General features: G+C 47.0%; 1 protein-coding gene across 1 annotated transcript in view; it reads left to right on the top strand.

Annotated features, from left to right (window-relative positions):
• The window catches only part of JPH2 (junctophilin 2), a 58,081-nt gene extending 38,292 nt beyond the window's left edge, over nucleotides 1-19,789 (top strand). The window contains exons 3-5 of the mRNA XM_065414756.1: nucleotides 2,736-2,854; nucleotides 16,167-17,089; nucleotides 19,709-19,789. Coding sequence (XP_065270828.1) covers nucleotides 2,736-2,854; nucleotides 16,167-17,089; nucleotides 19,709-19,789 — 1,123 coding nt within the window. The remainder of the gene's footprint in view (nucleotides 1-2,735; nucleotides 2,855-16,166; nucleotides 17,090-19,708) is intronic.
• The last annotated feature ends 4,903 nt before the right edge of the window (nucleotides 19,790-24,692 follow it).

Raw genomic sequence — 24,692 nt, 5'->3', positions numbered from 1 at the left:
CCCCTCCGGGATCCAAGTGCAAGAGCGGAACTGTTAGTGTTTGTCAAACTTCACTCTTTCCCGGAGCATTGCTTTGGAGAGTTAAAAGGAGCACCTCTCTGCAAAGTGAAGGCTGCTTTCAGGCTCTGCGCTGAGCACTGTGAATCCACCCTGATTCCCCAGGCACGAAAAGCACATAAATATGCCACTAGGCCCTCCCCAGATTGTAGTGGAATTAATCACACTGATTATATGCTACCAAAAAAGGAGACACTTTCTCTGTTTACAGCTTCCCGTGATCTCCTGCATGCAGTCGAGGTTTAAAATTGCAGACTTCTGTCTCATCAGCTAGTGTCTCTGGATGTTTCAGGAGCTCTAATAATTTTGGACAGAAAAACAGTTTTCTACAATTTTTATCTGAGACAGCTCAGTTTACAAGCTAAGAAGGAAGGTGATGGGTAAATGTAAGCAATAGGATGACTCCTGTTTTCAACATAAAGGGAGATGATTCCAGATATAGGAATTCTGAAGCATAGGGGGGATGTATATTGTGGTCATTTGCATGTTAAGAGTCAGAATGCCCTTCTAGTTCACAGGTATTTTACAGCATTGCTGAGCATGAAGTTTTGGGAACATGCTAGCCATTTAATTCTTTTCCATAATCTTTGCAACCAAGAATCATGGAAGTTCTCTCGCTTTTCATCGTAAAGAAACTTGGGGGCAAAATTTGAGCAGCCTCTTTTATTGCACCAGCAATATTTGTGTGCGCCAACCCCCTCCCCCCTCATGCATATGTAAGTGGGGATTTGGTGAAAGAGAATTAATCCTGGTGTCCTGGCTAAATTGAAACTCTGGTGATTACATTCTATCTAAAATTCCCTTTGCAGAATACAGTATCTTTCCTCAGTTCCAGTTCTGAGATGTTGCTCTACCATTGTGTGCCATCAAACAGCATCTGTACTTCACCCCAAAGGGGTCTGTGTATCAGTGTGGGGAAAAGGATCACTGCATGTCACTTAACTAGCTCACAGATTATTGCAAGGCTGAATTAATGCTTGTAATTAATAGTATTCATGTTTACACATACAGATCGATAATCATACATCTAACTGTCCTTATGCATACAAATACATGTGGTTTTGTATATGCACATTTACATATCCACGAATATGGATTGGTGTGATTCTGGAAGCTGCTGAAAATCTGGTCTTCATGACAGTGTTAGGAAAACAAGTATCCTTAGCCTGGGATGGAACAGGGTGGCTTGTGTGTGCACAGAATTGGTCTCTTCTGTTCTGAAGGCTCAATTTCATTGTTGAAGTCAGCTTCATACTTAGGGTGACCAGATGAGAGGAAGAAAATATCGGGACACATGGGAGGGAGGGGGTCACCAGCGGAGCAAAAAAAAATAATAAAAACCCACTGGAGTGTGAAATATCAGGACAAATGCCTAAATATTGGGACAGTCCCGATTTTATCGGGACATCTGGTCACCCTATTCATACGAAACAGGCATCTTTGTTCCAAAGCTAGCTTAACTTCTCATGTGAAGATCATAGGGACCAAAATGCTAGGTATCTTAGCAATATCACAGACAGACAGATAACTTAGTTAGCCTTATGAAGCAAGCAGGAGATGTTTCTCTACAGGACTCAAGAAGCCAAGGTATGGAAGAGGAGACATCTGTGCCACCGCTGGTGGTTTTCATATTACAAGGGCAGCTCTGGAGGTTGGTATGGATAGGGGAATCTGCCTGAAAGACTGGACTCTTGTTTCTTTTATGGTCACTTGAGAGGCATTCAGGACAGAACTTGCCAAACTTTGCCCACTGTTGCATGCTGGGATCTGCAGTTCCATAGCCTGCTCCTATTCAGGAAAGATGAAGTTTTCTGTGTACCACACTCGAGACTTTTGAGGCTGCAATTGGCCCTTAGGCCATAATGTTGTTGTCATGTACATTGTATAAGTGTCCAAACTGTGCAAGACACATATGAGGGCATGGTCCCTGCCCCAAGAACTTATAATTTTAAATACAAACAAACTGACAAAAGGTAGGGGAAAGGAGTGTTCCTTGGTGTTCCCTGGCTATGGAAATGGAATCCCATCCTACAGAATTGCAAGGATGCCACATCTCGGAGGGGGCCTTTCCTTCCGTGTCCCACTACAGCAGGTGTAATTGGCTGGGGCACTCCTGCTCCAAGTCCCCAAGGTTGAAGGTGTGGAAGCCATGCAATAGAGCTGTGCCGTTTGTTAGCATAATTACTGGCTAATTAGGCACATTTGCAAGCACCATTACCCTATTCTTATGCACAGCTAGGTGTGCACGTGAACACACACTATGCTTAAGCAGTTGTGCAACTAACTTATTTGCCAGTCTGTTCCGTTTTGCTTGGCTGTCCATAGGCTGTGGATTTTCATTTCCATTGGGTGGCTTCTGTTTGCTGGCAGGTGGGGTTAGCTTAGTGCAGTGCTAGTTTGCCACCTGTCGATGGGTAATAATCATGGCTGTTTTTAACTACGTAATGGTGCCCAGGTCTATGGCAGTAGGGGTGGCAGGAAACATCCTAGGAAAATGACTAGTTGGCTGGTAAACTTTTCACTGCTCCTTCAGTCCACTTGTCAAAGGGATTATTGGGAAATGAGGTGCCAGATTTTTAATTCTTCAGTGTTCTCTGTGTAGCCAATGCCATGTGCTTGGGCCATGCTGATCATAGCTTCGGGAGATACTTAATGTCATGATGGTGTTTTCTTCACAGGACCTCCCATGCCAAAGCCAAGGCAGATGGAGCTGAGCAAGCAGCTCAGGCAGCTAACAGTGAATCGAGCGTAGCCAGGACTATGGCCAGGGAACTATCTCCAGACTTCTATCAGCCAGGTAAGCTGGGGGAGCAGCTTCTACTTAATCCTCAGGTGCTGTGCCCCAATCAGCAGGGAGCGGGAGGGTGCAAGCAGAGGCTGAGAAGAGCAGAGGAGTGTTTTGCGATTTCCCAGGGGGTCGAACGCAGCCCATTGGTACAATGTGGACTGGCCAGTTTACTCAGTGATATTGACCCAAGACACTTTCCCAAAAGCTTTTTGCTCCCCAGGTCAGCAAGGGCTAGAAAGACTTGGAGGAAAAGAAGCAAATAAAGAATTAAAGAAATTGGTGCTCGCACCCCCCCCCAATTCACCCCGCCCTTTCTATAGGTCTGGCTGCAGATTTGCCTGGGCCCCAGTTGTGTTCCCATAACCCACTGCTTGTGCATTGGGTGTTGGAGCAGTTCATCATATGCAGGCCTGCACTTTTGAAGAGCTTTACCTTGATTTTTGTTGGTCCAGCTTTGCCAGAGGAATTCATAGTTTCATGTGTCTCCACACTGGACAGGGGGTTGTCAGGTTTAGCTAGTTAATGCCTATAAAATGCGGTGAGAAAGTTACTACTGCAAAATATTATCATTCATTACTATTTAATTTCTTCCCACAGATGCAGATTATTCTGTTAAGAAAATCCTTGGCAGGCTATTTCTTGAGATCGAGCAGTAGGGAGTTAATAGATGTGATGTTTACTACTAGAACCTGATCATAAATGCCAGAAACTTTGCCGAATTACAGCCAACTGGAAATGCATTCTTCTTACGTTTTGTAAACCTGACTTTGTCGACTGAGGGAGCAGATCTAGTGGCTAGTGCAGACAACTTGCGGTCCTAACTCTGACATCTTTCTCCTGACTTGTTTTGTTACCTCAAGCAAGTCACTCCACCTCTCAGTGCCTGAATTTACAAAGAGGCTAGGTGATTTGCCTAAGGTAATACAGGAAATCAGTAGCAGAGATGGGAATAGAACCCAAGTGTCCAGACTCCCAATCCCCTTCATTAACCAGTAGGCTGTGATGCTTACTTCTCCTTTGGTTTGAATACCTTGAGGATTACAATGATCTCTGGTATTAACATGAAAACAGGACACACAGTAGGAAAGAAAAATTGCTCCTCTCCAACACAGAGAGAAATTCTGCAGGTTGAAGGAGAAAAATCCCCACAGATATTGTCCAAATTCCCTGCAGACTTCTGTTGTCCCTGGCTTTAATAGCCGAGATACATCACTCTGTGGGAGGACTTCCTGGGTACCCAAAGCATGGTCAATTCTGTTGTAGCTGGCTTTAAGCTGGGAAGCACCATCACACGTTGGCATGTGTGTGAGCCAACATATGACGCTTCAGTTAACAATAGCTCATTTGATCCCAGCATGAGACTGTCAGCTGTCACTTATGGTTCCACAATTCACCTAGCACACACCAGGGTATTTATAGCATGCATGTAAGAGGAAATTGGAATTCCCAGTGTGGGTTTTTTTTTTAAGTATATATTTAGATTTTTTTGCATCTGTGGTGGTTCCATGATGTAATTTGTGCACTCTTTGCAAAATGCCCCCCCCCCCTCCCCGGGCTGAAACAGCATGTCATTCCTGCTTCAAACCTCAAATGCTTGAATCAGCTAAATGCCTTTTGAATTTAGAGTCACATCAGATTCTTGCATCTTCTAATATTTTATTAGCATTCCTGTTTTCCTTCTTTTGCTCTCTTTTTAATGCAAATTATGTTTTATTGAGAGAGTGGAGTACAGAAAAGCAAAATGACACAACACTACCAGGAAAACATGCACCTGTAAACAAAACTGTAATGGCCTGAATTTTCATTTACACTCAAATCCCTTTATACCACTCTGCCAGTTTAAAAGGGCATAAACGTAGCGTAACTGAGAATCTGGCCCACTAGCAATCAAATTCCAACCAAGTGTTATACAAATGGAATTTCTTCATGTCAATCTTTCTTATGTCAGGCTGTTCCTCTCTCTTTTACTGAGTTTTATTTTAAGTACGTGATTTTTAAATAATACAACAACCTCCAGTTTATCTGCAGACTTGAGTTTATGGGGATCAAATAAAGACCCAGAAATCACATGTACACAAAAGAGAAAATAAATGTCATTTATTCGCTTTTGCATGGTTTCAACCCATGGCAGTAACTCCCATGACTTCTCATCACGTGACACATCAGTCATTTCTATTCACAGTGCTGTCTCCTCCGGATTCAGGCCATGATTGGTTGCACACATCTGGCAGTGTGATGTCTCATTGTAGATGCATCCTTCCCCCTCTGTTATGGGTGCGAGGTAGAGCTGGGTAAAAATTTTTGGATGAAACTTTTTGGCAATAGCAAAAGTTTCGCAAATTCATGTCAATTTTGTCAGTTTGGTTCAGATGGAAAAAATCTGAAAAAGTCGAAACCTTTGACGTCAATGTTTTCAAAATGAAATGTTTTGAGGTTTTGGGGTCAAAATGACTTTTTATTGCAACATTTCTGTCTTATTTTTTTTTAAATGCAAAAATGTACAAGCACTGCTCAGATTAAAAACCAAACGTTTCATTTTGGGTCAACCAAAATATTTCTTTCAAGCCAAAATGATTTTTTTTTTTTTTTTTTTTTTTACTTTTTGCTTCACTGAAAACTCCAAAAAATTTCATTTTTGGTTAGACTTGAAACAATTTTTGTCCTGATTTTTCGGAACGATCAGTGAACTGAAAAGTCCATTATTTGCCTAGCTCTTGTGAGAGGAGTCCTGGACTTACACAGCTACGTTCCCAAGGGTATGTCTTCACTGCAGAGTTAGCTTGGGGGATTGGGACGCAAGTCTCAGCACCCTGATTAGCCTAGCCTGGCTGTTAGCATCCCCACAGCAAAGCTACACCTATGTTACTGTGTCCTCACTGGTTCTGCACTTGACCATGCATCCTTGGGGGCATATCCCGTGGTTCTTCTTCGAGTGCTTGCTCATGTCGATTCCATTCTAGGTGTGCGTGCGCCCATGTGCGCGGCCGTCGGAGATTTTTGCCTCAGTGGTACCCAAAGGACCGGCTGTAGTGCCCTCTAGAGTGCCATGCTCATACCGCGATTTATCAGGCACTGCCGGCCCACACCCTCTCAGTTCCTTCTTACTGCCATGGTGGTCAGTCAGAGCGCCTCTCTTGCTTGTCAAGAGCTAGCAGTTTCTCCCATTGGACTTCATGCCTTCAGGCCTTTGTTTGATTGTAGTTAGTGTTAAGTAGTTGTTAAGTGCATAGTTAGCTGATAGTTAAGGTCTCAGCATGCCCCGAGCTCCCAGGTTTAAGCCCTGCTCGGTCTGTGGCAGACCTATGCCTGTGAATGACCCCCCAACAGCTGCCTTGGGGGAATCACACATCAAGGAGCGTTGCCAAATCTGTAAGAACTTTCGGCCTCACACCCAGAAGGAGAGGGACATTCGCCTCAGGGCTCTCCTGATGGAGTTCGCTGCCCGCCCGGCTTCCGAGCCCTCTGCGCAGGCCGTACTGAATACTTCGGCCTCTGTGCGCAGTGCGCCACCGGCGCCCAGCTCCTCTTGGCAACGTTCGCTGTCACTGGTGCTGAAGAAGAAGGCAAAGAAGCACCCGCCAGTGCCAAGCAAGAAGGCCCGGGGTCATCCAGTAGAGAGACCAGGCCTGTCCGCTAACCTTCTCCAGAGCAACACAAGCCTGCCTCTGCAGCTGGAGCTCTTAGCCCTCTTAAAGGTCCATCACTGACTCTGGTGAGCAGACTGGGACCCACCATCCTGCCTGCACTGTCGTCATCCCAAACCCAGGCGCAGAGAGAGCACAGTTCGCCCTTTCGCTGATCCGCATCTAGACGTCGGTCTTGGTCACCAGCAGCGTGGGACCGCTCCCCCTTGTGTTACCGGTCTCCGCGGCACCATTCCCCCTGATGCCAGTTCTCCCCGGTAGTGGGACCATTCTCCCCAGTATAACAACCGGTCACTTACGTGTGGCCAGCGCTCACCAGTAGCCACAAACAGCAAGCAGACCCAGGAGTCGATGGCTCCTTCCTGGTCGCTGGAGAGTGGTTCCTCTGGTGCAGAGGCCCAATTCAGCCCATTGCCTCAGTCTCCATGATGGGATTGGGCACCGGAAACTGCTCTGCCGTCCACGGCACCGCAGTGGCAGCAAGGCCAGTGGCCAACACAGTGGCCATATTGGGGAGCATAGGGAGTTCTGGTGATGACAATGCCTCCTTCGCAGCACGCATCAGTGGCCGTGTCAGAGCGAAGATCGACGGCCCCACCGGCACCAGGCCCGATACCAGAAGCTCGCTCTGAGGTCAGGGTGGAGGATCCGGTGCCCACCCCCAAACCTCCCTCTCCAGTGGCTGCCAAGCCCTCGGCGCCTCCACTGGTAGCCAGGGCCGCCTCCTCTTCTCCGGAGGAGGCAGTCGTGGGACGTTCCAGGGCCAGCCCCCCAGATGACTTTAAAGAACACCAAGCCCTTCTCAGGTGGGTGGCCCAGAACTTGGGGCTGGAAGTGCAGGAGATGGCGGAGCAGGAGGACACCCTTTTCAATGTCCTCTCAGCCTCCACGCTCCCCCGGATTGCCCAATCTGTACATGATGGGGTCCTCAAGATTGCTAAGGCTTTGTGGCAGACCCCATCCTCTATCCCACCCACCTCGAAACGGGCCAAGAAAAAGTACTTTGTGCCAGCCAAAGGTTTCGAGTGCTTGTATACCCACCCTCCCCTGTGCTCGCTGGTGGTGTCAGCGGCCAACGAGAAGGACAAGCAGGTCCCCCCTACCTCTACCCCCAAGAACAAAGAAGCCAAGAAACTTGATTTATTTGGCAGAAAAATTTATTCAACAGTCAGCTTACAATTTTGGGTGGCAAACCATCAGGCCCTGCCGGGCCGATACAATTTTAACCTCTGGGACAGCCTCCAGAAGTTCCAGGACTCTCTTCCTTGGGGTCAGGCTCAGGAGTTTGGTACCCTGGTATAAGAAGGGACCGCAGCAGCTCAGCAGTGAGGGTTGTCGCATTGGCAGTGGTTATGCGACGCAACTTCTGGTTCCAAATGGCGGGCCTTTTCCAGGAGATGCAGGCCTCAATTCAAGACCTCCCCTTTGACAGAGTTGGGCTCTTCTCCGATCAGACGGACACCAGGCTACACGGGTTGAAGGACACTAAGGCTACCCTTCGTTCATTGGGCATGCAAGGAGAAGGGACACCGGGTTTAGCCGTTGCCGCCCTTCCTCCTCTCTCTCCCCAGCCCAGCCCGAACCTGCTAAGCACCTGAGGGGGGCTAAAAACAATCGTTTTGAGGGTGCACTTGAGAGCAATTCCCCAGTCAGCTGGCCAGATCCTGCCCATCCTTTCCTCAACCACCTTTCTCCCTACCACTCGGCCTGGTCGCGGGTTACCTTGGACCGCTGGGTCCTGGACATAGTAGCTCGGGGCTATACCTTGCAGTTTGTGAATACCCCTCCTTCCCACTCCCCTGCTTCCCCGTCCCTCTTCAGGGATCCCTCTCACGAGCAACTCCTGGTTCAGGAGGTCGACAAGCTTCTGCAGTTGGGGGCTGTGGAGGCGGTTCCTCAGGACATGGAAGAAAGAAGATTCTACTCCCGATACTTCCTAATCCCGAAGGCTAACCTGGGGCCTCAGACCCATCCTGGACCTGCATGGCCTCAACAAGTCTCTCAAGAAGTTGAAGTTCCACATGGTCTCCCTGGCCTCCATTATCCCCTCCCTGGATCCAAGGGACTGGTACTCCGTTCTCAACTTAAAGGACGCTTATTTCCATGTCTCCATATTCCCAGGACACAGACGGTTCTTGTATTTCATAGTGGCAGGGTGCTACTTCCAGTTCACGGTGCTACCATTCGACCTGTCCTTAGCCCCCAGGGTGTTCACGAAATGCATGGCGCCAGTAGCGGCTTACCTCAGACGCCGGGGGGTCCAGATCTTTCCGTACCTTGACGACTGGTTCATCAAGGGCAGGTCTCTGGGACAGGTGCGGAGAAGCCTCGATCTGGTATGCTCCACTTGCAGCGACCTGGGCCTGTTGATAAACACGGAAAAGTGCACGTTAACACTGGTCCAGTGCATAGAGTTTATCGGAGTGGTTCTCAATTCCTGGGCCTTCCTTCCGGAAACACACTCTCAGGCCATGGTGGATCTCATTGCCCACGTGAGGAGACATCCGATCACCACGGCCCTCACTTGCCTGCAGCTGATGGGCCACATGGCAGCGTGCACGTACATGGTCAGGCATGCCCGGCTTCATCTGCAACCCCTGCAAATGTGGCTAGCAACGGTCTATGTTCCCAGCAGGCATCCCCTAGACCGAGCGGTCACTGTGCTGGACCACGTCCTCTCGCTCTTGAACTGGTGGCTAGACCCCAAGTCAGTGCTGCGGGGGATTCCCTTTGTGTCCCCATCACTGTCGCTCACTCTGGTCTCGGACGCGTCAGTTCTGGGCTGCGGAGCCCACGTGGGCGAGCTCAGCACCCAAGGTCGGTGGATGCAGCACGACTTAGCTCTTCATATCAACGTCAGGGAGCTCAAGATGGTGCGCCTGGCCTATCAGGCATTTTTGTCCCACCTGAAAGGCAAGGTGGTGCAGGTCCTCATGGACAACACGGCCGCAATGTATTACATCAACAGGCAAGCGGAGCTCAGCCTCTGGGTCCTTTGTGTGCAGAACGCCATCCACCTGGTGGCCGCTCACGTACCTGGAACCAGGAACATCCTGACAGATCGCCTCAGCAGGGCCTTCTCCTCTCGCCATGAGTGGTCACTCCATCCGGAGGTGGTCAATCTGATCTTCCGACGATGGGGGACTCCCCAGGTGGACCTGTTTGTGTCCAGGCAGAACAGGAAGTGCCACGTGTTCTGCTTCATATACGGCGGGGACAAGGGTTCCCTGTTGGACACCTTCCTGATCCCGTGGTCGGGAGCGCTGATGTACACCTTTCCACCAGTGCCGCTTATCCACAGCGTCCTCCTAAAGGTGAAGCAAGACAGAGCGTGCATCATTCTCATTGCCCCGCGTGGCCTTACCAGCACTGGTTCGGCAGGCTGCTGAGTCTTTCGGTGGCCGACCCGCTGCAGTTACCTCTCCGTCCGGATCTGCAATCCCAGAACCACGGCAATCTGCTGCACCTGAACCTGGCGTCGCTGCACCTGACGGCGTGGCTGCTCTGTGTCTAAGCATGGACGAGCGAGAGTGCTCTGCAGCAGTCCAACAGGTCCTGCTGGGCAGCAGGAAACCTTCCACCACGGCTACCTACGTGGCCAAGTGGAAACGCTTCGCATGTTGGTCCTTGGATAAGTGTGTTCGTCCTGAGGAGGCCTCCTTGCAGGACATCCTGGACTGTATGCTGCATCTAAAACTCCAGGGCTTGTCGCTGTCTTCGGTCAGGGTGCACCTGGTGGCCATTTCTGCATTCCACCCTCCGCTTCAGGGCAGGTCTATCTTCGCCCATCCCATGACGGCACAATTCCTGAAAGGTCTAGAGCGCCTGTACCCACACGTCCGAGACCCGGTTCCCCCGTGGGACCTGAATCTGGTGCTCTTGAAGCTCATGGGCCCTCCTTTTGAACCCCTAGCTTCCTGCTCCCTCCTGCTCCTTCCCTCGAAGGCATCCTTCTTGGTCGCTATAATGTCGGCACGTCGGGAGTCCGAGATCAGGGCGCTCACGTTGGAGCCACCCTATACGGTCTTCTACAAGGACAAGGTCCAGCTGCACCCACATCCGGCTTTTCTGCCCAAAGTTGTTTCCCAGTTCCACATGGGCCAGGACAGTTACTTACCAGTCCTCTGTCCAAAGCCTCACGCATCAGATGAGGGGCGCAGGTTGCATACACTGGACGTCAGACGGGCGCTGGCCTTCTACATCGATAGAATGCGGCCGTTCCCTATGCAGTTGTTTGTTGCTGTCGTGGACAGGATGAAGAGCTGCCAGGTGTCAGGCCAGAGAATTTTGTCTTGGATCACGGCGTGCATCCGCCAGTGCTAGGAGCTGGCGACAGTGCCCCCACCAGTGGCTGTGACGGTTCATTCCACTAGAGCACAGGCGTCTTCTGTGGCCTTCCTGGCACAGGTGCCGATCCAAGAGATCTGTCGGGCCGCCACCTGGTCATCCGTCCATACGTTCACATTGCACTACGCACTGACCCAGCAGGGGCGATTCCTGAAAGGTCTGCCGGCTTTGGTAGAGCTGTACTACAAGCTGCACGACGATGAACTCCAAGCCCACCTCCATGGATACTGCTTGCGAGTCACCTAGAATGGAATCGACATGAGCAAGCACTCGAAGAAGAAAAAACGGTTACCTTTCGTAACTGTTGTTCTTCGAGATGTGTTGCTCATGTCCATTCCATTACCCGCCCTCCTGCCCCTTGGTCGGAGTTGTTGGTAAGAAGGAACTGAGAGGGTGTAGGGATATACCGCTGCATAAGTGCGGCAATCTAGAGGGCGCTACAGCCGGCTTTACCGGTACCGCTAAGGCAAAAATCTCTGATGTTCACGCACATGTGCGCGCGCGTACCTAGAATGGAATGGAATGGACTGGACATGAGCAACACATCTCAAAGAACAACAGTTACGAAAGGCAGGTAACCATTTTTTCTCTGTGCTGAGAGGCTCTAGGAGTCATTCCCAGTTAATTATGTCAATTGTGTGAGAACTTGTCTCTTCCCTGGGTGGAATCGTGGGAAAGCATTGGAGGACTGTCGTTACTTGAGTGATTTTGCCTGCATCCTCACTACAAAGTGAGCAGTTTCCAGCTTGAGTGAAGCACCCAGGTTCTAACCCACACTCTCAGCCGGGCCAACCAGCCCAGACTTAAAGCACCTCCAAACACAGGTCAGAGGTTTTTTTGTGTGGACAGTTGGGGGGTTTGGGCTAAAACCCAGATAGGGGCCTTGGTAACTGTGCAGTGAAGACATACCCCAAGAGGGCTGCCCCTCTTTTGTGGGTGCCACTCAAGTAGTTAGAAATACAAAGTGCTGTTCATTTAGACGGGTGCAAAAAGAGTGCCTACGTTGCCAGTGCAAATCGCACCAGCCCTTTAGTAAGTATTCTGCACAGTGTCCCAGCCAGTATCACGGGTGTAACAAAAAGGGGCAAAAATCCCGCAGGGAAAGGGCCTCGCTGAAATGTCGCACTCAGAGGCAGGCGACAAGGCACAGGCTGAGCAAACGCCGGAGAGTGAGAGAGGTGGGGAGTGCCGGCATTTGTGAGATTGATTTTTCTTGTGTGAATTATTCAGAGGGAGAAGACGGCACCAGCTGAGAGGTGAGGAACCCAAGGCAGGTGGGGAGGCCGCTGGGCGCTATTTTGAGGAGACTGAACAACTGGTGAAATGGCCTCCAAATAATCTAGTTGCAGCCAGAAATAAATGGCCCTGAATGGGTCTCTTTATGATTGACAGGAGCGTGCAGGCAGGGCAGGATGGCTAAAATAAATCCTATACTTCTCCCCTACCCCCACCTTTGGTAGGAGTCACCCTATACAGGCCAGAGTTAGCAGCATACTGCTCACACCACTGATTTTTTAGCAGGAGTCAATCAACTTCCAGGCCAGGCTCAAAACCTCAGTTAATACTTGGAGGAAGGGAGAAAAAGAGATTGAACGGCTAGATAGTCCACTGCAGGGAGACTGAAAGGCCCTGTTCCTTTGGAGCACATACTCTGCTACATACCTCTGTGTTCCCCAGAAGCTCTCAGGATCAGCAGAACCACACAGGGGATGCTGCTTCCAAAGACAGTTGTAGGTGGCATGGCTTGAACAGGAGCCAAAAGCATAATTCAGAGCAAATAATGTTTTAATGTGTGTTGCTTCAGTCTGTTCCTAGACTGCAGCTTAAGATTGGCTCGAATTATTATTGATCATTTGTATTACCACAGCACCTAGGAGCTCCTGTTGTGGACTAGCACCCCATTGTGCTAGGTGCTGGACAAATTCATTGTTCAAAATGGTTCGCCAAGTAATTCCTGCCAGTGGTTCTTGCTCTGCTGATCAGTCACAGGCAGCATGTTGCATTTGACGTTCAAAACGCAAACTGGACCCCTGGAGTATTTCTGTTCCCTGACCAGCTAAGCAGAGCTCTTGGAATCAGGTTTCTGGTCTGAATAGTCAGGATTACAAATGTAAAATTTGCTTTACATGAATGATATGCTTGAATAGTCCCTTAAAATTCACTGTCTCGGCCAGCACACTTGTTTGCTGAAATACTGGCAGAAAGTGACCACAAAAGGGCGTGAACTCAGAGTGAATAGAGTCTTTTACTCAGATGAATAGCCACAGACATGTTTCACTTAGGCACCCACCTCTAATTAAATCCGGGTTGTTTGCTCTAGTGTAGGCAGGATTTTTTGGCAATTGTACTGGACGAAACAGACTCCATCTTCTCCACCACCTCTCAGAAGGATTCTTAGCAGGGGTGTTGGATTGGGACCATGTGGAGTGGAAGGAAGCTGCAACCAGTGGGAACATGATGTGGTCTCCTGCATAGGGCACTAGGGCTCTGCCACTAAACTGCTATGTGACCTTGGGCAAATCACTTCCTCTCTCTGTGTCCTCTCCCACCCTTTGTCTGTCTCATCTATTTAGACTGCAGGTGCTTTGGGCAGCGGCCGTCTCTTACAATGTGTATGTACAGCACCTAGCACAATGCAGCCCTGGTCTCTGTTGGGGCCTCTAGGCACCACTGTAATATCAGTAACAATAACCACCCTCCTGTAGACCAGGGGCCAAAGTACCATCCCTGCATCCTCACCTTTGCCTGCTGCCCTTTGACAACTGGCATAGGCCAACGACTCTACCCCATTCTGTTCAGATTCCTGCACTCTGCCCCCTGGTATCACACCTTCCAGCAGTGCTTTAAGCGATGTGACCACGCATCTATTTGTTGTTTGTTTTTTTCATCATCTCCCCACAGGGAGAAGCGTGTGCAGGGCATGTTGGGTTGGTAGGGTTTTGTTGTTTGTTTTAAAGAGGCCAGATTGTACTACTGTACTTCAAAATATAAGCAGGTTTGTTTGGTGGGGACTTGCTGTGCAGTCTTTGTGCAGGGCTACCGAGAAGCAAAGATTTACTGATAGGCAAACAATGATCTAAGATGTGTTGACACCAGCAAGTCAGATGAGGTCAGACGTCAGAGTGAAATCTAAAGCCTGGAGTCACCTTGTGGAATTGTGATGGGTCTTTGCTCTGCTGTTCTGAACAGGATCTCCATGCCAGAGGTCACTTAGCTGAACATTGCACAGGTCTGCGGAGCCAGGCTTCATCTACACACTTGGCTGTCACAGCAGGCCCTTTTGCCTGGATGACTCATTTGGCTTTCCCTGTACAGGTGCAGGGAAGTCCAGCCAGGGAATGACTTTTTGTTTTGACCTATAGCTCCTTGTCTCAGTTTTCCCTTAGCTGTCTGTTTGAAGGGCAGTGTCAGAGATAGAGATAAGTGTCTGTTTCCAATGTGTGGTGAATCTCTTCTGAAAACATACGGTGATTTTAGGAGTTTAGATGTATTGCAGAAAATCCAACCTGGCTCTTTTCACATGAGATGGTTAGAAAGTCCTTTCTTCAGGCAAAGGGAAATCAATGCATGGAACAAATTTCTAGGGCAAGTGACTAGAACAAAGAATATAAGAGTGAGAGACATTCACATTTGTTTCAGAAGGAGGGGAGTGAAGGGATCTGGAGAAAGTCAGGAAGGTGAGGTTGAGACTATGTCTACACTGATTTTCCAGTGCGTGTACACGCACTCGCACTTGCTGTCATCATGCTAGTAGCGGCAGTCAAGGCACAGCTGAGCCGTGTCAAGTACAAACCAGTGGGTATGTACTCTTCACAGTCAGGACTCTGGGATCCTATTCCAGCTCTTCACGTGACTTACTGTGTGACCTGGGAACATCACCTTGTATCTCTATGCCTCAGCTTCTCCATCTGCGTAATGGAGAGAACAGCAGCTACCTCACTGTGTTTCGACTGAGCTGCGATTGTGATATTGATTGTTTGTAAAGAATATTTTGCTTCTTGGGTGAAAGGAGCTACAAAGGTGTATGGGAGAATTTTTATTTCCCTCTCCCTAGAATAGCAGGGATTTTTCTTTAGTTGACAGGTTTATTAACAGAGAGGGAGAGAATCTTCTCTTGGCCTTTTCAGTGTATCCTTTAACCCGGAACGGGGTGTCATCTTCAGTAAAAGTCCCAGCTAGTTAAGTCACTCGGAGAAATGCAGCAGGACTGTTTAGCTGCTGGGAAATGCAACAAAAGGCCGGTTTGGGAGGAACTTGAATGAAATACAATAATATTCTCTAAGTGAGAAGAACCTTCTTGTCGTTCTGCATATTATCTATTTTTTCAGTGGAACCCTGCAGGGTCTGTGTGCCGGTTTCAGATAGGAATGTGTTGAATCACCGACTGGTGCCTGTATCAGACTGGCCTTGCAGAACACAGGATGAACCCATAAAATCAGGGCTGTCCTTAAAAATATAGTATGGGTGGTACACAATCTTCCTGCTGGGTCACATCCAAACTATTGACCTAGACAGTCTCCCATGGAACTAGACAGTCCCCATAAGTGGGCTTCAGAATATTTTAAGGTAAAGGCTTAGTTACTTGAACCTGGTGCTTTATATAGAGTCCATGTCAGAAACGGCACATGGCCGAGTACAGGCAGGAGGCCTGCAGGAACCATCCAGCACACGCAGAGTGAGTTACGTTACCTTGACCTGAAGAAGAGCTCTGTATAGCTCAAAATCTTGTCTCTTCCACCAACAGCAGTTGCTCCAATAAAAGATATTACCTCACCCACTTTTTCTCTCTTGTTTACCTTATCCTAGGCTAGGATCTTGGCAAAGTGACAATGTAGACATTACAGTCTGTGAGCAGGTCCTGCTTCTAACTGAAGAGAGCAATCCCGGCCAATCCAACTAGACTACAGGATCTTTCCCATCTATAATGTCTATGATTCTGAAAACCCCCTGTTCCTGATTTTCAGATATTTAGTTTCGGAGGTGCAAAGTTGGGTCTGTGATGCATATTAGTAGAGAGAATCTAACTTCCTGTTTGTACCTACAAATCAGGTCATTTGATGTGTAGTATTTGCACCTGCAGTGAAGTACAGACACAAAAATGTAGATGCAGTTTTATGCAGGCACAAACTTGCACCCTCAAAAACAGTTGCCAGGTCATGGAGCACCAGAAAAGTAGGTCCCTTGTGTTCCCACATGATAACAAGAATTGGAAGGGGCCCTTAAGCATGTGTTTACGTAGACCCTTTAGCTCATGAGAACCAAGAGGCAGGCAGAAGGTGACCAACTACTCATAGAGGATGCTGTAAATCTCTTCCTTTCTTCTCCTCCAGGCCCTGAGTACCAGAAGAGGAAGCTGCTCCAGGAGATCATTGAGAATGTCGAGAATGTGGCGAACATGGAAGCAGTACTGCCACCAACCAAATCACCACCACCGTCAACCCCTCCAGAAAACCCTCAGCTCCACGAGAAAGACTCTGACAACCGCAAGGAAAATCCAGCCCGAATGCCATCTCCGAGTCCTGCTGGAACGCCGCCGGAGGCAAAGCGGGCAAAGCAGAGTTCACAGAGGGATGGCTTCCTCAGCCCCGGCAACTGGAATGGGGATCACAGCAGAGACGGGAGCCTCACAGGAAGTAGGCCCAGCACACCATCCAATGCACTGTTGGCACATGGGGAGAAGGCAGCAGCCAGTAGCAGACCTGCCTCACAGAACTCCATTCGGCTCAGCAGTACCAGGACTTCAGCAGACCAGATGGAGATCAAGCCCCTTCAGAGGATAGTGCAAGAACCTGATGTCGAATTATACCAAGGCTATCACAGCTATGCAGTGAGGACCTCCCCAGTCACTCCCCCCTTGGACTTTGAGGAAGAACCATTCCCTGTCCCCAAATCACCTACCAAGTCGGTCTCCCCAGAGCCAAGAACTGACGTGAGGGCTACTGAACACAAAGCAGAACTTCAGAGGAGGGGAGGTACACCCATCACTCAGCAGGAACCACCACCTGAAGAGAAACCAGTGCCCAAAGCAGAATCTAAACCAGAGCAGTCCGGGCCAGAGCCCAAACATAAACAAGAGCTGAAGCAAAACCATGTAGCCGAGCACAAGGCTGCCGTGAAAACAGAAGCTGCAACTGAAGCCAAGCCTGAGCAAAAGACTGAGACCAAGGCTCTGGCTAAACCTGAACCTACAGTGGTAGCTAAGAAGGAACCTTCCCCTGAAGCAGTGACACAGGAAGTGGATGAATTTGAAGAGGTGATGTTGCATGGTAGCCTTATTAGAATGGGAATTTTATGCGTGTGGGGCAAGATTTTCAAAGCTGCCTTTGAAATTGTGCATTCTCTTGGGGTGGTTGCACACCTCTCACCAATTTGCAGGTGCAAGTGTGGGTACAAAATCTGCACATGCACTTTGGAAGGCTGGTTTGAGAGTTCAACTTCTAGTGAAGCATCTTGCCAGTATCTTGGTTAATTGGAGGTAATTTAAATGTAATATAACTTTAGATGAGACCAGATGCCCCAGCGTTTCTTCTGGCCTTAAAATCTATGAAACTATGAAAGATCTCTGGGATAGTTTTATCCATGCCGAATGCAAGGTTTTCTGCTAGCGACCAGGATGGCTCAGGAGATTGGGAATTGACCTTTCACCTCCAGTTCACTGGTTTGTATCTGGAACAACTGGGCAGTGAATATTAACAGGTGAACTTCAAAAGGGTCTGAAGGTTTAGATACTTAGAGTTTCAGAGGCTTCTTCAAACCTTTACGGCCTAGAAATTGGGCTGGAACCCTCATAAGAAGCGGCTTTCCCAGTGTCTGCAGGATTAAGCTGGACCACAAAGATGGTGTTTCTCATCTGATTTAAAGATAGTTCTGCTTCCAGTCTCAGGTGAAGGAGGTGCTTGGAATCTTTTGTTACAAATATTAATTGTTTTGACTGTCATATGAAGTTTGGGTTTGACTTTCTGCCTCAAGGTTTGGGTGATTGAAAGGGCGGGTTCTTATTTTATCCTCATTGGCTTACCTCTTCCTAATCAAAAGCCGTTGTTACCACCAGATGGGTTGGTGGCCTGTATCAAGCGAACCGTGGTCTAAAGCCACCATAGTGGCCTAGTGGACGGATGCCCACATCACAAAACCCCTGTCCACATAATCTATCTAAGGTACTTTTATGGCCCTCGTTGCCATAGTACCTGAGTGCCTCACAATCTTTTTACTATATTTAACCTCCCAATGTCTCTGTGTTATTACAGATGGGGAGCTGAGGCACAGAGAGACCAACTGTGAGTTTCAAAAGTAACTGGTGATTTCACATGCTTCAATTTGGGGTGCCTCAACCTGAGACAATGTAAAGGGCCCTCATTTTCAGAAAGTGCTGAACACTCATCCCCTGAAAATCAGGCCTATTTCCAGTATCTCAAGCTAGGCTCCCCAAATTTCAGACACTCAGCATCATTAGTTGCTTTTGAAAATCTTGGCCTAAGTGACTTGGCCAAGGTCATACAGGAAGTCTATGGCAGAGTGGGGAATTGAATGCAGGTTTTCTGTGCTCTGGGCTACCACCCTAACCACTGGACTGTCATTCCTCCCTGATAGTGGGACAGGCCCCTGCCCTGAAATTGGGATCTGAATGTTCCCTGAAGCTCCTGATTGTGTTCTGATGCCAGGTTTAAGTTTGCCCACTAGAGAGGAAGGGGCTGGCCAGCAGATCAGGATCCCAAGTCCTGGGGGCAGTTGAATCTGGGGTTGTGGTTTGGGCTCATGGCTTGAAGGCAGAAGTTTAAAAGTTATTCTGATCCAGTCTGAGGCGTCCCTGATGACAAGCATGTGAGGGTGACTGATCGTTACAGCCTCAGGTTACTGTATAAAAGTGAAAAGGAATCCAGTTACTCTTCAGCCTGAAAGTAATATGCATTCAGTTTGATGACTTTTGTTAGCAGCTCCTTTCTCCTGCCCCAGGTCAGGTAATGGCCTTCCTTTCCCCGGTCATTGTAACCCCAACTGCTGCTGCAGTCTAGCTATGCAATTCACACGCGTGACACTAAAGGGACCAAAATTGATCCACAACTTCTGGCTTTTGTGCAATGTAATCATTTACATGCATCCAGTTCCCTTTTGGATCCCATAGCCATTTGTAAGAGGGGTTTGTTTGTTTTTTCTCCCAAAGCAACTTTCACAGCCAGTCCTGCCTCTGGATGAAAAAGAGATCGTCACACAGAAAATTATTGTCCAACATTGTATTTAAAATGTTCCTTTGTCTCTCTCTATTCCTGGAATAGTTTTCACACATCAGATGTGGGTGTGTAAAATAAGCGTGTGCTTCATCTATCTCTCAACCTACAAGGAAATTAAAATTGTTTTTGCCCAGCCCCATGGCAGTGTTGGAACATCAAATAATACAATAAAACAACAATGACGGAAAATCAATATCACAAGAAAATGGCTTTTCTTTTCTCAACATGCTGTTTTCTCTTCTAGTCCCAAATTAAGACAATCTAACAAAAATAAAGTGTTTTTCTTCTTAAAAACAGCAACATTGCAAACATGGACAATTTGTGGCAGAGGCAATGGAATTTTGAAAAACAACTTGAAATGAATTGTACTAGTTGTTTGCCCAAGTCCAGAGAGACTGCCATGGTCTTTTCAGCCTGGTCACATAGCGAAGAAGATTTAATCATAGGACAAGAGTGAGAACTGCTGGATACTCAGCACTTTTGAAAATTAGGCCAGTTATTTAGGTGTCTAGACTTAGGCACTCATTTTTGAAAGAAATTGGTTTAAAAGTGTCTTTTGAATTGGGTGGTAGCTCAGGGAACTGTAGCTATGTCTGCATTTGAATCATGGTGGTTAATACTTTGCTTTGAATTTTTTCCCTTAGGGACCTAACACAATCATGATCTGCATGGTCATCTTATTGAATATTGGTCTGGCCATCTTATTTGTACATTTTCTGACATGATGTGCCCCTCAGTCAAGGTAAGATCGACATATACATGGAAATGAAACAGTGAAATGAGTTCAGTGGGAGAAAATTCCCTGCTCCTGTTTTGAATATATTTCCTTAAAGAAAGACTCCAACTTCTTCCTTTTTAAAATGGCCAACTTTGCCGGCTGTGCCAATAATTCACAGCCAATAATTTATTCAATAAGTGTCGCCTCTTTTTGTGTTTGCAATTAGTTTGCAAACCAATAGGGATTCTCAAATGTATTCATTATCAAAAACATTAGTTGAAGAATTCTTGGTCAGTTGTTTTTTCATGGGGGTGGGACTTCGTTTTTCAACATTCAAATCTGAACTGTTTTGACTGAGTGTAAGTCACATGATATATTTTTAACCTCCCTCCCCCACCCCAGTTAGATGAGCATGACTTACAGAGTAAGATTTCCAGCTGTGGTAGATCTAGCCTGGTTCAGATTAGGGTTAAACTAGGGATCAGAGACTGGTCTGGACACTGAATGGGGATGAAGGTTTAGCTTAGGCTTGGTGGCACTAAAATCTTGCACGCAGTCCCTGTGAGGCTACAGGCCCAAACAGTAAATCTCTCATAAGTTCACACAAGCTTTCTATCATCTTGGGCTGAAAATGTGCAAGAAAACTATTGAATTTTCACCCTAACCTTAGTCCTGACTTGGCCTCAAGCCTGAACTAATGCTCACAGGCCCTTCTTCAGCTCATGCCCATTCAAAGTTTGACTCAAGCTCCTGTTCTGTTGGGACGACCAGTAGCTAAAACAGCTCAGCTAAACTCTGCTTTATTTAGCTTAATGTATTAATCATTATTCCAACGGTGTGAATGAAACCTGTGGGGGGAAATACATTAATAGTCTTTACTGCCTTTTGCAATAGGATAAACAGCAGCTCTTAGCGGCCAGGTTTCAAGTTCATTCCAAATCTGCCCACAGACAACTTGCAGCATGTGAAGCATGTGTTTCGGTCTCAAGGACTGAGCCCAGCTTCCTCCCTTATAAAGGATCCAGGCAGAAAGGGACATGCCATCCTAGCACACTCCCTCTGACCAGAAGCTCCTCATGCTCTCATACAACATACCTAGGAATGGCTGTACATATTGCTCTTCACTAACTCTTCCATTGATCTTTGCCCAGAACAGGTGTTACCATTGATGTAGACCATGGACCTTGGCAGGGATTAAACTCTTGGACATATGGAAACATCAAAGAGGAGGACTTTAGAACCTAAAGTTGCACCACAAACATGAACCTTAAAATAAAGCTTTCAGATTATCTGGTTAGCATCACTGCTCCCAGTTGGTGGGTGACTCTCCAGTCCAACAAAAAGAAGCCTGGATTTTTGCAACCCTTCCTCGTTCTTTCCTTTGTAGGAACTAGCCATTGCCTTAAAGTGTTCTCACCAAAGTCACTGATCGTGCCAGGGAAGAGGGATTTATCTGTAGTTGTAGAAGCATGTACATTTAAGTGCCCTGTGTTCTTTGACTCCCTTGAGGGACCCCGCGTCAGAGATTTTCCCAGAGAATGTCAGTAAACGCAAGGAGATAATACAATGCACACGTTAGCCAGGAACATTCATAACAGCCAGGCCAGAGCTGGGGATGTTCAACCACTCCACTAAATCCAAGAGTATTATCAATCCACTGTTAGCAAAAGCCTTAGGCTGCTTCCCCTGCTGCTACAGAAATGGAGTTAAAGTATTTACTAACAAGGCATAGCCTTGAGGGAACCCATAGTTGGAAGGCAGTGAATCTAATATCATCCAAGGTGAAGAAACCAAAAGCATTTCCTCTCCTGGCTTCCGTAATAATTTCCTGCTGAGGGGCAACTGAAATTGGGCTGAGTGTAAAGCCAGCTAGCATCCTCAGACCAGATAGCTGGATCACACACGCTGCTGCTGAAGAACCAGTAGGCAGGTTGCATTGCGTTGTACATGCTTGACAGATGGGCTAATCAGTGGGCACTTGAGTGGGCAAATACTAGCAGATGGAGACCATGTCCGCTTAAGGACTCTGCAGCACCCACACACTGGGTCTTTTTGCTGAGAGTTGTCCACGACACCAGCAGTTAGATAGGATCATTTTGCAGCAAATTACTCCACAGCTGTAATTTATGAAGAAATATTTGGCCTGAATTCCTTTGTTTCAAACAAACAAACAAACAAACCAACCCCAGTTTAAATGTTGCATTCAGAACCTGATGTAAGTTGCTATTAAACGAGGCAACTAGCTTCCAAATACAGAGATGCCATTATTGCGCATCTCCAGTGTCTTCTCTCGCTCATCCTTGGGCTGCAGGCATGGCCTTCCGGCCTTGTTGTTCCAACAAAAGGGAATGGATTTTCCAAATAATCGTATGCAGCACCATTCAAATGACAGAGGTCAGGTATTTTTGTGAGAAAACAAAACAAGGGATCCAGTCAGACTCCAGCGTATCTGGGCCTCCGGCTGAAAAAGACACAGCACATAGGCTTTAATCAGCAATAAAATAAAGAGGGGACAATTCTAGGCGTTGTTCTGGTGTTCTAGACATAGAGGCCTTAGCGATATGCAATAATCCTTACAAAGAACTACAAACTGACAGTCCGACTGTACTTTTGTAATGAGATATTTCCTTCACAATATGTTCTGACCCTTAGCAATACAAGCATATAAAGATGGCACAGATGAAGTTACAGTTTAGTGTGAGACTGAGTGCTTGGACAGTTCTTTCTTTTTAAAATCAATATGTATTTTGTATCAATTTCTAAGGTATTTTAAAAATGTATTTACAGTAGATCATGCACCTCATGTACCCTGAAGTCCCACAGCACAGTACCAGCTGGGAGAAAATGAGAGAGAGAAAAGAATGGCAGAAAACTGATGGATAAAGGGAAAAATTAAAACAGTTCCAAATGCCAATCTGTAAAGATTTGAGATACAATGTGGCAAATGTGCAGGGGTTAATACAGATTGGAGACACAGGTAAAATCCTCTGTGCAGTTTAGGTATAATTTATCAGTTGTTGAAGATAAAATTCAGATAAACAGGAGTGATAGTTCTTTTCTCTCCCTTCCCCCCCTCCCCCGACCATATTTATTTTGTGACTATATTTAGCTCAGGAATGTTACCACAGTAGCACTTACATGGTATTAATTGTGGGAGGAGAAATTAATTTGATCCCTGTCTGGAAACCATGTGTCTGTTCCAGCCCTGAGAAAGCAGAGAAGTATCTCTTAGGAACTTTCACAGAGCACAGGGGGGTAGCAATTCATCTTTTTTGAACCTGTCTTCTTTTTCTAAATATAAATGTATTGTAAACACCAGCCTCAGTTGCTTTGAAATTTTATGACCCATTTGCTGGCACTTAGTTGCCAGCTGTACCGTTTCAATATGCCTGTTGCTTTTTTTAACCACATATATGATTGAGAGATCTAAGAGATCTTTATTTATCTCTAAGCACAAAACCGGATCTTGTAAAAAATGCTAAGGCGATTTCTCTCCCAGTTTGTATGCATGTGATGTGCACTCAGTAATGTGCTTTGTTCCCAGTAATGTTCTGAGAAAAGTAGATAGATTTGCTTTTATAAACAAAAGCCCTAAGGGGCTACATGCGCATATATATATATATATATATATATATACACACACAGAGAGAGAGAGAGAGACAGCCTCTTAGGGCTTTTGTTTCTTTAGATGCAAAGTAACAGATTTACCTCAAACTGCATGCCTTCAAAAATGACTAGGATATTTTGATAAACTTTTCAGGTCTTACAAAGGTAGAGATACATTTAATTCTTCACAAGGACTGCCTTCTTCACAGGTTTTGCAAGATGTGTACTGTCCATGATCGGTGTAATACCGGCCAGAATTTTAAGTCAGTTCTGCTGGATTACGTGCAATAATAAACAGTTATCTGCTCACTTTATTTATTGTGTATTTTTAGAGTCAAAGGCCGGGGAGGGTGTGTTTAGGACATGGTAACGTGGCTTCCTTACCTCATTTGTTAAAGGAATGCTTAGGATTGTGTGGCCCAGAATTTGACTTATAACACCTGACTTTGTTCCCTTACATCTGTGTGAAAAATTCATGGCTTTTTTAAGGAATGCTTTTTCAAAACACGTGTCAATTCTGGCTTTTAAAAACTTTGATGCCAGCAGCCCAGCTCCCATTTAGAACCCTACAATAAAAAAACCCATGCATGCTCCCCACTGCTCACGAGTGACCCCACAACACTGTAACAAATCAGCGCACACAATTCAGCATTATGGCGGAGACCCTACAATAACAAAGCAGGGCATGCTCCCCACTGCTCACGAGTGACCCCACAACACTGTAACAAATAAGAGTACAACATTTCAGCACTCAGGGAAGAGACCCTTCAATAAATAACAAGCTAGTGTGTGCAGATCTTTGCTCATGAGCAACCTACAGTAACCAATTTATAAACACCTACAGGTACAGTAGAGGGGAAGTCATTGTACTTATGGAACCGATTTTAATTTCAAGGAAGAACTTTTCAAAAAGTGGGCAACTTTGAGTGCAGCCCAGAACGGCACTGTCACTCGAAGGGCTGGGGACTGGGGTGGATGGCCTGGGAGCACTACAGAGGCAGCCTACTCTGCCCATTGGCCCGCACACGCCCCTCAGTTTCCCCTGCAGTGTTATTCACCGGCTCCAGAACACTCGCTGCCTTCCTCAGCTGAAGGGTTGGTTCAGCCTAACGCGGGTTGTTGGTTTGGGAGGGGGACAGTTTGGGAGAAATAAAGGAGACTCTCATCCCCATTAAGACATATCTGAAAGCTGTGAGACGATATGCATGTTACTGCAAGGGAAAGATTCCAAACCTAATACCCCGCAGAGATTCCAGCCCAGAAATACCAGCTGCAGTATAGAATGGAGAAACTGTAAAATAACT

Source organism: Emys orbicularis, chromosome 12, assembly GCF_028017835.1.
Source record: "Emys orbicularis isolate rEmyOrb1 chromosome 12, rEmyOrb1.hap1, whole genome shotgun sequence".
NCBI lineage: Eukaryota > Metazoa > Chordata > Testudines > Emydidae > Emys > Emys orbicularis.
Note: the sequence above shows the minus strand (reverse complement) of the source record. Positions and strands in the feature narration are given on the sequence as shown.